The 15,697-nt window shown below is 36.3% G+C and overlaps 1 protein-coding gene across 1 annotated transcript in view; it reads left to right on the plus strand.

Moving 5' to 3' along the window:
* CWC27 (CWC27 spliceosome associated cyclophilin) overlaps positions 1-15,697 on the plus strand; it is a 147,745-nt gene that overhangs the window by 78,133 nt on the left and 53,915 nt on the right. Inside the window, exon 11 of the mRNA XM_016198761.2 lies at positions 7,177-7,280. Coding sequence (XP_016054247.2) covers positions 7,177-7,280 — 104 coding nt within the window. The remainder of the gene's footprint in view (positions 1-7,176; positions 7,281-15,697) is intronic.

Consider the following 15,697-nt stretch of genomic DNA (forward strand, 5'->3'; position numbering starts at 1 on the left):
ATGACTATCTTCCGCATCTCACTGTTTCCTTGGGTAATGGGCTTCAAGATCCTAAATCCAAAGGAATTGAAATAAAATGCTTTGCAGAATATAATTGCTTTTTACATTTGTATTATAATTATGATTATACGTTTCAGAAATATTAATTTACACCCTTCTCAGACTATTCTTAGTTGATGATAAAATGGAGGCAAAGAAGGATTAATTGCTTTCTTGTGGTCACATAATGATGTTGGGGTTAGATCTTCTAATTAACATCTTTTTTTACCCAAATGTTTTTTTTAATCTTTTGGAATGGATGTTAGTTTTAAAAAGAAAAATAAATCTACCAGTAACATTAAACATCTTTAATTGTATAGTAATTAGTATCATTCTATCATCAATTTTTGCTTGAAGTCATTCATTTTTACCATTTTAATTCTTTAAGTTGCTTATGTAATTTTACAGTCATGAGTTGGTTGTAGTAAATTTTGTCATTACAAAGCTGCCTTCTAAGCACCAGATAATGTTCTTATTCATATTAATCCTTAGTATTTGCTTTAGTCTTGTTATAATACATGTGCTGAATATAGCCACAGTTTATAGATGAGAGAACTGACGCTCAATGAGGTTGGCAACCTTGCTCAAAGGCTGTGCTCCAGTGCCACTCTCTCCAGGAAATCTTGAAAGATGAGGAAGATTTCAGTAGACAGAAATAGGGAGGAAGGACCATTTTAGGTAATGGAAATGGCATGAACAAAGGGGTATGTGTGCTGAAGCCTCACTTTTGCCAAGGCAATTATGACTAGTATGTTTTGGCTGAAACTTATTGTAACTGTACACGATACCTGAGAGATAAAGTTGAAAAAGTATTTTGAAGGTAGCTCATAAGAGGAAATTAAATGCTTGGAAAAGAAATTAGTGCACAATTCAGTAGGGTTTAGGAAGTTAATGAAGATCAGGAGGATAGAATTGTGGGTTGTGGCCTAAGTGTTGAAAAATGAATGGAAGAAATGTCCGAGCAGAAGCACATAGACCCGGTAGGGGACTGTTGTAATGGTGAAGTCCTGAAAGCCAGACCGCTGTCACCAACCACAGGAAGGAAGAGGCTTTGTAAAGGAGGAAGGGTGTAGAGTGAGGGAGTAGGAGATGCCGTAAGGTGGCCTCACCGCCCGCGTTCTAGTGACTATCAGAAATAGGCAAGAGAAGTAAGGTGGCGGGTTGTGAGGAGCCAGAATGATTAATCTGACTTTTAAAATGATAAATTTGATGCATTTTGAGGATGTCTAATAGAAGTATCCATCTGGCAGTTAGAAGTGTGAGTTATTGACTTTTGAAAGTAGAAGTATGTGAAGAGCATCAGGCCAATGATCTTGATTTTATACAATGACTGTGTTTTAAGGTAGATGGAATTGAAGTCCTGAACATGGATACAGTTTCTAAAGAAGAGAGAGAAAAAGAGAGGGTTGAGACTGGGCCACTGAGAAGCACCTAAATCTGAGGAGCGGGAGATGGAAGAGTAAGACCACTGGAAACAGAGAGAGAATATCAGGAAGGGAGGCAGAGATCTGGTATGTCTGAGGCAGCAAACGGTCGGAGGTGGTGGTCAACAAGGTCGGATTCTCTGAAGGTTGAAGTCACTATGTAAAGAGAAGCTGTTGACATGTTTTATTAGGAGATCATAAGTTACTTCTTAGAAGACAGCAATGTAAGGAGTGTGTGGGATACTAGTAAGGTATTAAAATAGGTGGAGAGTGGGTAAAATGAAGACAAAAAGAGCAATTAAGAAATTGGTTGTACAAAAAAAATTGGAAGCTCAAAGGTGTGGAAAAATTGAAGGAAAATGTTCTCAGCTGGCCACTCACAGACACTTAGCACTTAGACTTTGCCCGAGATGCTCGTCCTAGCTCCGGCCCCTGTTCTAACGGCACCTGGGCGCTCCAGGCCTCCGGCTCGGCTCGGGCCACTGCTTGGATGCTGCTTCTCTGTGTCTCCACGTGGCTCACGCCCGCTCCTCTCAGGGCCCGGTTCAGACGCCTCCTCTGTGAAGCCGTCCCTTATTTAGTCTGTGCTAATCTCTCCTTCTCTGAGTTTCAAAATGCCTTAGTCATTTTTGTGTCATGGCAGTTTCCCCTCTCAGTATGTACTGCTGTTATTCTTTGTGTATTTCACTTACGTCCCTCCTTGGAATATGGCTCCCTTAGAGACCTTCTCAAGGCATCAGAGTACTGTGATGAAGAGCACAGGCTTAGGATTCAGACAGGCCCGCTTCAGTTCCAGCTCTGTCACTTCCTGATTGTGTGACTTCAGGCTAAGTGTTTAATCTCTGTAAGTCTCAGCCTTCTTACCCTTAAAATGCTTGTATCCTAGGTTAAGAAAAATATGTGGTGAGGGAGGAAACTGCTTTAGACAGTTGTTGATGTTAGGGTTCTTCCCCCTTATTCATCTTGATTTCCGTGACATTACTTAGAAAGGTACCGAACAAATGTTAGATGTTCCAGAAATTGTTGAATGAATTAGTCATTCTTTGCTATTACTAAATATTTAAAGGTTACTATAATTTCTAGACTGCTGATATTTTATTGGACTGATTTTTTAAAAGGAATTCTTTCTCCCATTGGAACAGTGTATTACAGATTTACCAGATTAAAAAATACATACAAAAACAGCATAATCAGAGCAGATGACTCTTGTGTCCTTAAAGGAAGAAATAAAAATAACTCTAAAAGCAAGTAATGTAAATTCGTAGAGAGACTAGAGAAGTTATTACAAAGGAGGAGTCTGAGGAAAAGGAAGAGATTTTGGAACTCAAGAACACTATTGAAAGCTGAATTAAGTATGTTGAAGCTCAGATGGAAGAATTATCACATAAAGAGGAAAACCTCAAATAAACAGAAATTATGAGTGCAAAGCAAGAGGTAGACATGGAGGATTCATCCTAGGGATGCTGGAGGTACCTAGGCTCAGCATTCCTGAAGAGTAAATTGGACTCCATCGAATATTAAGCTGCATATACCCCACTATAAAGTACTTATAATCCCGAGAGCTACCCTACAGAATAAGAGCATCAGACAAAACTAATGTTCGAAATGCTTTCTGCAAGCTCATTGTAATAGCAAAAAATCACAGGCAACTAAATGTTCATCAGTATGACATGGGTTAAATAAATCAGGGCATGTCCATGAGTGGATTTCTATTTAGCCACTAAACAAAGAAGAGCTCTGTATATACCGATTTAGAATGTACGTCTACAAATATATTAAGAGAATAAAAGCGTATTATAGAAAATTATATAGCATGACCTTGTTTTTGTTGAAAAAAGTTTAATAATATATGTGTATATGTATAAATGTTTATGTATGTATGCATGTTTTTATAAGCATAATTTAGAATGTTACCCTCACACACCATTGATAGTAATGATCTCTAGGAAATGGGGCTAGAGTGTTGGGTAAGATGTTCACTTCTTTATATGCTCCAAAATAAATCTGTGAGCTTTTACTTCATTTTAATACTCTTTTGAATTTTCCAAAGTTTCTGTAATAAAAATTGTTTATTTAATTAAAATATATGTATATATACAATGCAGAATTATCTCATAGACAATGGTGATATCATTCAAACCACATTAAAATTCACATGATTTCAAATTAGAAACATACTGTTAGAAAAATTAATGAACTTTTAATTAACTTAGAGCAGCTTATAGAAGCCATTTCTTTTGCCATATGAGCAGAAGCTAGGCTCTGAGGGGGCCAAAAAATGCTATCTGGACTCAAAAGCTAGCCCATAGTTTGTATGCTTGCTTTGTAAGCAGTATACTCCAGGCTTACAATTTTCATTCTCATTATATCAGGTTTAACTATATTCTAGTGCCAACGGATAGGCTTATATTCAGAGAATGTAAGGTTGGGAACCCTACCATTAGACTGTGATCTAAAGACTAGTCTAAAAGCGTGCATTTCCTTCCGGGAGTGTGGATTCCACAGGTGCTAACAAATGGTGGTGTTTGAGTAGTCTGGAAGATTGTGACAATACTGTAACTCTTCACCGCCTGAAAAATTCAGTTTAATGAAGCATTTTTTAGTAATCTCTCTAGACCTACTTTCTCTGTCTCACTTTGTCTTTTTTGAGTTTTTATTTGTCATTGTTCAGTTTTGTATATTATTATGGCTACTTCAAGTATATATAAATCTTTGACTATTTAAGGATAGGTTTTTGGAAGCTAACATAGTGCATTCATTGCCTTTTTTAAAAATTATGAACAGAATTGATCTCCATATGTAGTAGAGTTAGCATTCACTTGTAATAAATAACATAATAAACATTCGTACGTGGCTAACAGCCCTTAACTGTACCCCTGTTTTGCACATATAATCTAAATAATAGCAGCTACCTCTTGTTGAACGTGTGTTGAGTGCCCGGTATTTTAAATATCTATCCTGATATTATAGTTGAGGAAACTTAGTCTGAGAGAAGTTATGTGATTGTTCTTATGTCACGCAGATAATAAGTGATGGAGTTAGCTTTTGAATCAGGATTTTCTGATTTAGTCCAGTGCTCTACTGCTTTTCATATATGCTTCCATTGCCTCTCATTGTCTGCATACTTCAAATCACTCTTGTGACAAGTGTTTTCAGCCACCACGCAGCATTTCCTTTCTAACTTTCAGAGTCATCTTACCCTCAAAGATCTTATTCATCAGAAAGCATTACCTACCTTTCTGAATTACTTACCAAGGTAAAGCTGTAATAAAAAGATAAGGGCATTGAGTGGACAGAGCAAAGATGCGGTTGCTATTCCCTATGTTTACATAACATCAAGGGATAGGAAGTAATTACATTTATCTAAGAAATACATAATGAGAGCCTAAACTAGGCATTGATGGTGGAAGTCCGGAAGAGCATTTATATGTGAGAGACTAGATCCAGACCCTTGAAATGTGGCTGATTTGAACTGAGATGTATAAATTACACCCCAGGTTTAGAAGATGCAGTACTAAAAAGGAATGTAAAATACCGTATTAATCGTTTTATATGGGTTGCATGTTGAAAATATTTTGGATATTAATTTAACCTGTTTCTTTTTATCATTTGTTTAATGTGGCTGCTAGGACATGTAAAATTGCACAGGTCTCACTTTCTATTTCTGTTGGACAGCACTAATATACATGGAGATCTGTAATAGATAGTTACAGATGCAGGACCAAAATCAGGGCAAAACGTCTAGATTTGGAAATAACCTATGTAAAGGTGGTGCTTGATGTTATGTGATGATTAGATAAAAATGCCAGTGCGCAGGGTGTGGAAATGAGAAAATGCCAACAATTATAGGATGAGAGGGGAGAGTTCCTAGGAGGAGAACATGCAATCAGGACGTGTAAGTGGTGGATAAGTCTGGTTAGGGCAGAATTTCACGAAGGAAGGAGCGGTTACTCTCCCTGAATGACAGGCCAGAGAGGAGGAAGACTGGGAAAAGCCATTGAATCTGGCTGATGCAGAGCAGTTTCGATCGAGCACAGGGATAGATTGCAGGAGATTAAGAAGGGGGAGGTTGATGCAGTAGGCTGTGTATATAAACTGTTCTTTCAGGCAAGGAGTGCACTGGCAAGATAATAATCTTGATTGGAGCAGAGTCTAGGGAAATGTGAGCATGCTTGTTGGTGAATAAAAGGATCTTTGAAGTAGGAGTGCTTGAAGTTGTAAGAAAGAAGATAATTTCTATAGTAGGGTCCTAATGCATCGGTCCCAAACCTGAGTGCATAATGGAGGCACCTGGGAAACATGTCACAAGAGCAAATTCCCAGGCAACGTCCAACATCTAAAGAGATCATATTCTCTGGAGGTTTATCTTCTGGGAGCCACTGTAACAAGTTTTTCTAGGTGATTATAATGTATCCATAAGGACAAACAAGTCAAGAAAATTAAGGGTACAGTTGAGCACATCAGTGAAATGGCTGACCGTATCATCCAGAGCGGACAGAGAGCCAGTTTGGGTTAGACCATTACCTATGAATGAATGACTGAGAAAGCTAAAGAGTTAATAGATGTTGATCAGAGAGGGAAGTTTCAGAACTTAGGATTTTGGAGGCCAAGTAGATATAAAATATGGCTGTGTGTGTTGAAGTGCGAAAGAGGTGAAAAGAACTGAGTCATACACATTGTAAGTCCTATTGGTGTAGTGACTCAGTTACAGGACAGTGGTAAAAAACATACTAGATTTGGAGATCAGGAGGGATAACCAAAGGCTGAATCAGTATAGAATTGTTCAGACTTAAGATTCCCCTGGACCTTGGCATGGGTGTCTCTGGAGGCATTTCCAGGGCTGTGCAGGCTTGGGCTGCAGTGTTCTGTCCCTGCAACCCACTCTGGCTGTAGTTGAAAATAGAGTGGACGTTTGACACTCACAGCTATAGAATCAGAGCTTTGACTAGTCACAAGCGACCCTAAGGGTTCATTACAAGGTAGTTAATAATTTTTTCCAAGCCATGAATTTGAATCTCCTGTCCTAAAACTGGCTTGTAGAAACTAGCCACTGAAGTAGTGGCTTACGGCGAAGTCACCATTTACACTTCAGTTTGCCTTGAGTGTATGATTTATTCATCATCAGAATACTTCAGTCTGGTAGTTTTCACAAAAGAGGAAATTATTTGCCAAATTGTGGTATTAAATGGGTATTAATAGGTATTAAAGTTTTTATTGAGTTTATAAAAATTTTAGCACTGCAACTAACTTGTAATAATTGCTTAATAAATGGTAGTTATTTGTGCCAGTTCAGGAATTCAGTGAGTTTTAAAGCCACATCTTTTTGTGTATGCCCACTTTTAGTGAATAGCACTTACATTAAAAATATTGCTTTGATTCGGATCTCTAGGTATCATTAAATTGAAACTAGAATGTTAAGTTTGCAAGTAAATTAGAGGGAGAACAGTGGGTCATTTATAACTTACCCACTTCTGTTTGCTATACTTGAAAGGGAGTATATTTATAATAATTCATATTATATTGCTATTATGAAAAATGACAACTTTAAAAATATCCTTTAAGTGCATTTCCATGCCACAAGTACACATACAGAGGAACAAAATGAATTACATTTTACACTTTGTTCTGTACCTGAAAACCAGGATTACTTGTTTTTGCTAAACAGCTTTCTCTCTGTATATTCTATATTTATATGGTTGTTTTTGCTTTATAGTGAAGAGCTCAGAAAAGAAGCAAGACAAATAAAGCGGGAACTCTTAGCAGCAAAGCAAAAAAAAGTGGAAAATGCAGCAAAACAAGCAGGAAAAACAAGCGAAGGTGAGGGCATTTATCAAGTGGGCATTTTTACGTGGTGCTCCTTCCCTCTCTCCCCTCGTCCTTCGTTCCTCCCTTTTCTCTCTCTCTTCCTTCCTGGGTTGAATTTGGGGTTTTTTTTTAAAGTACTTTCTTTGGACAGCCAGTAACATAGATTTTCACCCAGGACTTTTGTTTACGTAGCAAATGCAATCAAACGTGATCATAACTATTGTTCCTAAATTTTAAAAAAGTACTTGACATCAGGCAGAATTCAGATGTTGCCATAGCACATATCTAGAAGGACACAGAATGGAACAAATGCCCATTTTTGTATTGTATACCCTTTAAAGCATCAAAGAAAAGTATTTAATCCCTATGTTTGATACTTGTATAAACAGTTGTGCGATTGTTTGAGAAGTATTAAATACAGACTTGTTTGGTTGGCTTTTTATTTGAGTCCTATGCTTAGATACAGAAAATCTAAAGTACTGATAAAACTAATTAAAAGCTAATCAAAATAATACCCTGCTTTTTATATAGGCTTAATATATTATATATTTCACTATAAGTTTTATAAAGCTAGAAGCCTCAATAAAGCTATTTCCCTGAGATCTTCAGTTTAAAACTGTTTCAGCTATAAATATAGCATGTAATATTCATTTTCCAAATAGCTGATTGGAACCCTCAAATCTTTTCTTTTTACAATCATAAATTACATGGGGATTGTTTCTTATATTTAAAAGCATTTTAAATATGTGAAAGTACTTTCAGTGAGAAAGATCTTTTACTTAAATTTTTAAATTCATTTTGAGTTAATAATGATTAGCGCTCCATATCTGGAGCACCATGTTGGTCTAGGCGTGTGCAGTTGGCAATAGATGGTGGTTCTTGCCTTCGTAGTTCATGATCTAGAAGGAGCGAGAGAGCTGAAAATTGATAATTACTGTAATAGTAATGTATGGTTAGGGCCTATATGATACATAAACAGTGCTGTGTTTATTTATCTGCTTTTGAAATATTGAATACAAGTAGGTAAAGAAAGGTTTGAGCCTTAAAGAATGATTCCTTAAAGAATGACTTCTTAACATGAGAGAGAAGATCCTTATGGCGCTTATTTCAATCTGTTTATGTGACAATCAATTCCGTTCCCCCCCCCCCATAATTAAAGAGAATTATATTAGCAGTTACTTTTCTGAATTTTCTTTATATCATCTAAAAATACCTGGACTTTCCCTAAATCTAAATGACAGTTAAAATAGCTTCTAAAAGTTTTGGGTCATGGTTGCTATTATTTTTCTTTAGTCTCAGAATGAGCCATTTTATTTATTTATTTTCTATTGTTTTATTTTGAAATAATTTTAGGCTTACAGGGAAGTTATAAAAACAATAGACACATCCCTTATACCTTCAATGTTAAGGTCTTGTATAACCTAACCAGAGTACAGTGATCAAAACCAAGCAATTAATGTTGATACACTATTAACTAACTGTAGACCTTGTTAGAACTTCACCAGATTTCCCACTAATGTCTTTTTTCTGTCTTATGACTCCACCCAGAATTCCATGTTGCATTTGGTCGTCACACCTCCTTATTGTCCTCAATCTCCTTGATCTAAGTCTTTTCTTGCCTTTCATGACACTGACACTGTGAAGAGTCCAGGTTAGATATTTTGTAGAATGTCTCACCTTGAGTTTGTCTGGTGTTTTCTCATTATTAGATTGAGGTTATGCAATTTTTAGCAAGATTGCCACATAAGTGATATGTCCTTCCCAGTGCATTATATCAGAGGTAACAAAATGTCTTGTCTTTTTACTGGTGATGTTACCATGATCTCATGGTTAAAGTCGTGTCTGCTGAGTTGCTACACTGTAAAGTGACTCTTTTTCCCTTTCAGATGATAAGTATTTGGGGGAAGATATTTTGAGACTATATAAATATTCTGTTTCTTTTCAAGCTTCCCCCACTAATTTTAGCATCCATGGATGGGTCTTGCCTGTAGGCAACAGTTATTTACTGTGGAGTTGTAATGATGATTTCTATGTCCCTGATTCCTATTACTTTTATTACTTAGAATTCTTTTGTAAGAGAGAGGTCTCTCTTCTATTATTTATTTATTTACTTATTTATGTCAGTGTGGCTTATAAGTATTTATTTTATTCTATGCACTATAATCCCAAACTGTCATTATTTATCTTGTTGCTCAAATAAAGCCAGCACTGGCCCTTAGTCGCTCTTTGTGGTTGGCCTCTGTGTCCTTTCATCTCGCCCCCATCCTTTGAGTACTTGCTTACTTTCTGGCACAAGATGCTCCGGATTGATCTTGTGTTTTGCCTTCTGCACACCTTCTTGCACTTCTCCAAGGAACTCTGGTTTCTCTTATTGGAGTTTGTATTTAGGAAAAAAGATGTGGACACTAAGTTGGCTATTTTGATTCTAATATTTTTAAGAGTGTTAGTAGGAGCAAAATTGTATTGTCACTATCTTCAAAAAATGCTTAACAAAATTCATATTTAGCCCCTATATATGATGTATTATAGATTACCTTTTTCTTAGGATTGTATTTCCTCTAAACTTACTTTGATCTTTTGAAATTGACAAGTATTGCTGATAAGATGATAGAAAATTATTTAGTATGAAAGATTTGTGAATTTCAGTCAATACTACATTTTATTTGATATTCACATGTTCCTGTGCAGTTTTTCAGTCTAGTAGTCCTTCTTTCCCCATGATTGAAAATGATCCGTGAGCCATCTCACTGCATAGCACTGTGGAAACAAAGTAGAAATTTAGGCATCCTTGAATGTATGTTAGAACTTAGCCTTATCTTCCCAGCCAACGGATACTCCAAAGTTAGAACTATGTAAACTCTGGGAACGGATCCAAAGGTTCTCATGTGCATTTGCATAGTAAGATTATCACATGAAGAGAAGTTGGAAAGTGTTATTTGACCGTGGCTTTGTAACTTCATGCATCAGTTGAGCCGAATACCCTCCTAAACCTATTCAGGAAAGATTTCTTGATTGGACTATAAAGCTACATATCAGGCTTTTATAAATACTTTATTTTAGTCCAAGACTAAGTTATCTGAGTATTATGGCAACTCTGTATGACTTGGTCTTTTGAACATGATATACTGTATCTAGCAATTTAATTTGCCAATAAACTTAGAAGTAGATAATCAATATTAAAATGAGCCTTGTGGATATTTTAGTGTGTCGTAAACTGTTGTGTAATATAGACCTATCTTTCATATGAATTTTTATTGGATGCATATACCACATCCATATTTTAGTAGTATTTTTGACAGTAATACTCAGTGCTCATATGTAACACTAATAATTATAAGAATGTTTTGAGATATTATATGTCCTCAAAAGATAAACAGGAAAGTGCTAAGAGTCTTAATTCCATTTACTAGCAGTGAAGTTATTTAAACCTTTGTGACTCAGTTTTCATATCATGAAAAGCCTTGTGCACCTCTCAAGTTTCTATAAGAAGTGAATTAGATAGTGAGAAAACCTGTAATAAATTTACATTGCTATATAAAAATAATAATTATATATTTGGAAGAAAAAATACAGCAATTTTTGGTTCTATTTTGTTTTTTATTCAAATCCTACAAATTGGAAATATAAATTTTAATACTGTGTTAGTTGCAGGGAGTGGGGTGGGTGGGGAGAGATTAATCAGAGAATTTATGTGCACATATGCATAACACAAGGACACAGACAGTGGTGTGGTGATGGACTGGGGAGGGGTGGGGTAGGGTGGAGGGGATCAATGGGGAGAAAAAGGGACATATGTAATATTTTGAACAATAAAAAAATAAGTAAATAAAAATAATAATAAAGCCTATAATCAATATAACTACATATAAACATGACAAAATAAAATCTCGAAATAAACTTTTCTTTCATGCATTCTCACAGTTGCATTTCTATAATCATACTTTTCTTAAAAGGGGTGTGTGTGGACTTGTATACATCCTTAAGTAATAGTACTGTGCGCTGCTGCTGCTGCTGCTGCGGGCTCCTTGGTGCAGAACCGCCGCGGCTGGGGCGGGGCAGCTGGAATCCTGGCGCTCATGTGGACGCTGATGCTGTCCTTCCTGTTCTTCGCTGGGGCTGTGGTGGGGAGGGGTGGAGTTGCAAGCTCTGCCTCTGCTGCTGCTACTGTGCTCGCTGGGGCTGCAGGCCTGGCCACTGTGGCAGGAGAAGCAGGGCCTTGGGAGCTGTTCCTGTCACTGCCCCAGTTCCGCCTCCCCTGTGCATTTCAGTCCCTCCACCTTCAGATGTGCACCTGTGTGGATCTCAGGCACTCTGGGGTACCGAACAGAAGAATCTTTGTGGAGTTCTAGGTCTCCCACTAGCTGTTATGTTATAGGGAAGAGGCAAAGGAAGTATCTCAGTCATGATGCTGACATCAATTCCCCTCATTAAAAAAAAAGGCATTTCTAAAAGTGTAGTAAAATGTACATGGGACTATGCATTTTCAATTTTTTCAGTAAAGCTCAAAATCTGATGGTCCTTATATCATAAGGATATTGTCAGATAATGGATATAATGTGGATGGTTATAGATATAATTATGGATAATGGATATATTTCTTCTATATAAGAGGAAAACCATTATCTAAATACAACCTCATCACTTTTGCAATTGGTTTGCCACCTATTTACTTTTTAAAAGCTTCAGATAATGTATAAAAGAAGCCTTCAGTAAATGAAATAAATAGAATGTCAATGAATAAAATCAATATTACAGTCATAGAATTTTTTATAGTAGCATGAAATTTGATTCTGAAATTCAAGAGTAACATTTCTTTGTTGAGTACAGTCTGCGGTAGGCTCTACCACCCAATGTAGGTAAATAAGAAATGTGGTGTTTTACTTTAGAGACCAGCATTGTCAGAAGAGATGTACTACAGGACAGTTCTGTTTGTAGCCCAGGAGTCTTTTAGTTCCCTTTAAATCATCTAGGCCTGTGCCTGTGCTTAGGATGTTTGTGGGGGGCAATATATTTTAAATAAGATTGGTAATTAATTGGAGATAGAGTTGGTTTCCTGTGTTGGCTCTGTCAAGTACTTTAATAAACTATATAATCCTTTTCATTAAATTATGTTTCTAAGTACCTCCCAGGTTTCTTTAAGCTTCAGCACATCAACACTAGTCCCACACTGAGCAGCCGCATAGAGATACAGGCTTGGACATATCCTCGAATCCGCTTTCGGGAGATAAGGTCTCGAATCCCCCTTTCAGAGTTCTAAGTACACAATAACTGCTCTATGGCCAGTGCCAGAAGGTGGGGGAGGTAGGGGCAATCCGAGCTCGGAAATCAAGAAAGGATTTTAAAGCCTCTTCATGAAGCACATCCCGAGGTGCTTAGTTCCTCTTACATTGCACTGGCCACCTCAGGTTTCTTCAGACCGTCATTTTCATGCTGGAGTAAGTCAGACAAGGGCCCCTCAGGTTTGATAGGTTGTGAAGGTGTGTATTTAGTTTTTGACCACTTTTCCTCTAACCTATAATATTAAACTAGCTTAACCTTTGTTTTTATAAGCAACAGAAATCCCTGTGGAATGCTAGCTCTGTGCTGTGCCCGATACAGTGCACAATTAATTCCTCTTTTTGAGAAAACGAAGCAAAAACCCTTTTTTCAAAGCAGTTCACTTTCTCCAGGTCCCCTGAATCATCACTGTTTCTTGGACCCCAGAAGTATCAGACCTGTTTTTCCTGTGGTCTACTTTTAATCCATGTACTAACTTTTAATGTTATTTACATAGAAAAGGGTAAATATATATGCCGGTGACCCATAGAAAGCCTCTCGGACCAGCCACAATAATACTCTTTATTTGTTACTTTGGGCATGGTGCTAACAAATTGATTACCTGGTTCTAAGTTCAAGACAGACTACAAACCAATGAAAGTGAGGGAGAGTGCCCTTTAAAAGGGCAAATTCATATGATTTATGACTATATAGCCTATATATCTCAAGAATTAAAAAAATAAATGAACAAGCCTAAGAAAAGTAAGAGCAGGGACTGCCTGTGGATCTCTCTAACCTACCCTATTAATTGGCTAAGTGAGAGAGAAAGGCACAGCTAGGGACACCTCTTCTGGTGGCAGCAAGAGGTGATAGTTGACCACTTGACACAGGTGAGGAACCACAAGAACAAAGGAGTGGAAAATTATGAAACCATTTGCTGTAGATTATATTTCATTATATTCTGAGAGAACATGTCAGATGCTCATTATAATGACCCATTCATTAAGAAAAGTTTAGATGGTATTTATTGTTTAATAAGGCATAGAATGTGCAATGATTCTAACCTAATTGGTAAAAACTTTAATCATTTTAATCAATTAAGGATAAAATTCTCTTATCTGAAATATTCAGTTGTGTGAAAAATCCTATTGCCTGGAAGTCCTGAAAAACAAAGCTTCCCTTTGTAGTCAGGACCACCAGTCTCTCCAGTGAAATTTTATTGCATACATGTTATTACCTTCATGTGCCAGAAAGCACATTTCTAGCAATATATCTTTCAGTAATATACTTTTAAATAATAAAGACTTCTAAAGCTATATAGCAAGTGTAAAGGTGTATAGACCCTTACAGTTAGACAAAGAATTTAATCTCTTGTTAAGGTGAATGAGAGATGATCATCTTTAATTTGAGATTCCCTAAAGTACTTTGTGCTTTTTTTGGACGATCTATCTCAAACTTTCTCACTAGCCATCAAGAACAAATCTTGTTGAACTTTATTTTAGGACCATACATTATGGGCATATTTAATTTTTATGTGCAATGAAAAATAAACTCTAACCAATTCATATATTTTTATATTTCTTGAATTCTGTACCATCTTGTAGATCTCCTAATGGTAACTTAGGACTCATCTATAAGAACTAATGTGTTAAGGGTATCTCTTTGCAGCCCTTTTCTGTCTTTATATCGTTTTTTAATAAGCGTTCTTTCTCCCTGGTGATCGATGTAATTCCAATGTAGGAAATTTGACAGTAGCCATTAGCTATATTTGTCATAACTTTAGTTTGTCTTATTATTAATATCAAAGCTATTCCTAATCCAGTAAAAATAGGTTTGTTAATTGATACAGCTAACCATTAATCTTTGGCAATAACTGTTAAAAAAAAAGCTGTATTATTTCTTCCAATTATAAAAGTAGCATATGTCCTTTTGCAAAAAGTATCAGAAATAGAGAAAAGCATATAGATAAAAAGAAAGATCATCCAGTAATACTTCTGCCAAAGACAGAAGTATTAACTATAGTTAACTTTGTGGTATTTATTTTTCTGGACTTTTTAATCTTCATGCCAGAAATACACATGTGTATTCTTTTCCATAACGTTATTTTATTATAATCTTGTTTGTAATATGCTTTTTAAAAAACTTTTCAAGTGAAGTTGGCCAGTAACTCTTAAATGGACAACCTGCCTTTAGGGTTATTTGTTCCTCTTAATTCTCTCATATCAGACAGAGTAAGAGATAGAAGACATGGATGTGAACACTGTATGAATGTGGTGGGGAGATGAAAAATTGCTACCATTTCCAGCTCTAGGGTTTAGAAGATGTGAGAGTACTGATGCCCAGGGACTTCATCTCTGTCGCTGATGGGAATTATTTATACCTCTTATAAATTAAAACAAAACAACAAACAGAAACCTGACTGACATTGCCTGGTAGCCTGCCTCGTGTCTCAAGTGGCCACTGATAAATCTGCAAGGGAACTTTATAAATAACATTAGATGTTTGGAGCCTGAACTAACATAATTACAAATTTGCCCACTTTAGGAAGCAAAAGAGCTGAGGACTGTGTGTGTGTGTGTGTGTGTGTGTGTGTGTGTGTGTGTGCATATGTTGTTTTTTATTGTGTTTTGGTATTTCAATTGTCTCATGGCAGGGGGACTGATATCGTCATTAAAAATTTGATTACAACCAGCATTCCCATTTAGGAATGGAGTTGTTAACCATTCCAGACCGCTGTCAAGACCTTATTTTAAGTATGATGTTTTTCTTTTATGTGACATTTTCTGAGGCTTTGCCAAAAATGACATCAAACATATAATTCATTTGAGTGCTGAGTTTCTTCAACATCTTGCAGCACTTAATCAAAATTGAAAAAGATATTCTTTTCACAACTTTATAGTGTAAACCTGTGAATATGTTGCATTAAAACTTACTTTGGACAGTTTAATCTGTATGGTAGTAGATTGATTTTTAATGATTAATGCAATATGCTGACAGTTTCAAATGGTTATATTTTCAAAATTCTTCACATTAACTCCTGGCACATGGTACAGATGCAGCTTTTGGATATTAGTAATTTTCATGCAAAAAGCAGATAATCCCTAAATTATACTAATAGTTACATTAAAGAATTTGAAATGCCAGAAAGAACAAAGAGAATAATAAAGTTCTCA

This window comes from Miniopterus natalensis, chromosome 3, assembly GCF_054644295.1.
Source record: "Miniopterus natalensis isolate mMinNat1 chromosome 3, mMinNat1.hap1, whole genome shotgun sequence".
In the NCBI taxonomy this organism is placed as follows: domain Eukaryota; kingdom Metazoa; phylum Chordata; class Mammalia; order Chiroptera; family Miniopteridae; genus Miniopterus; species Miniopterus natalensis.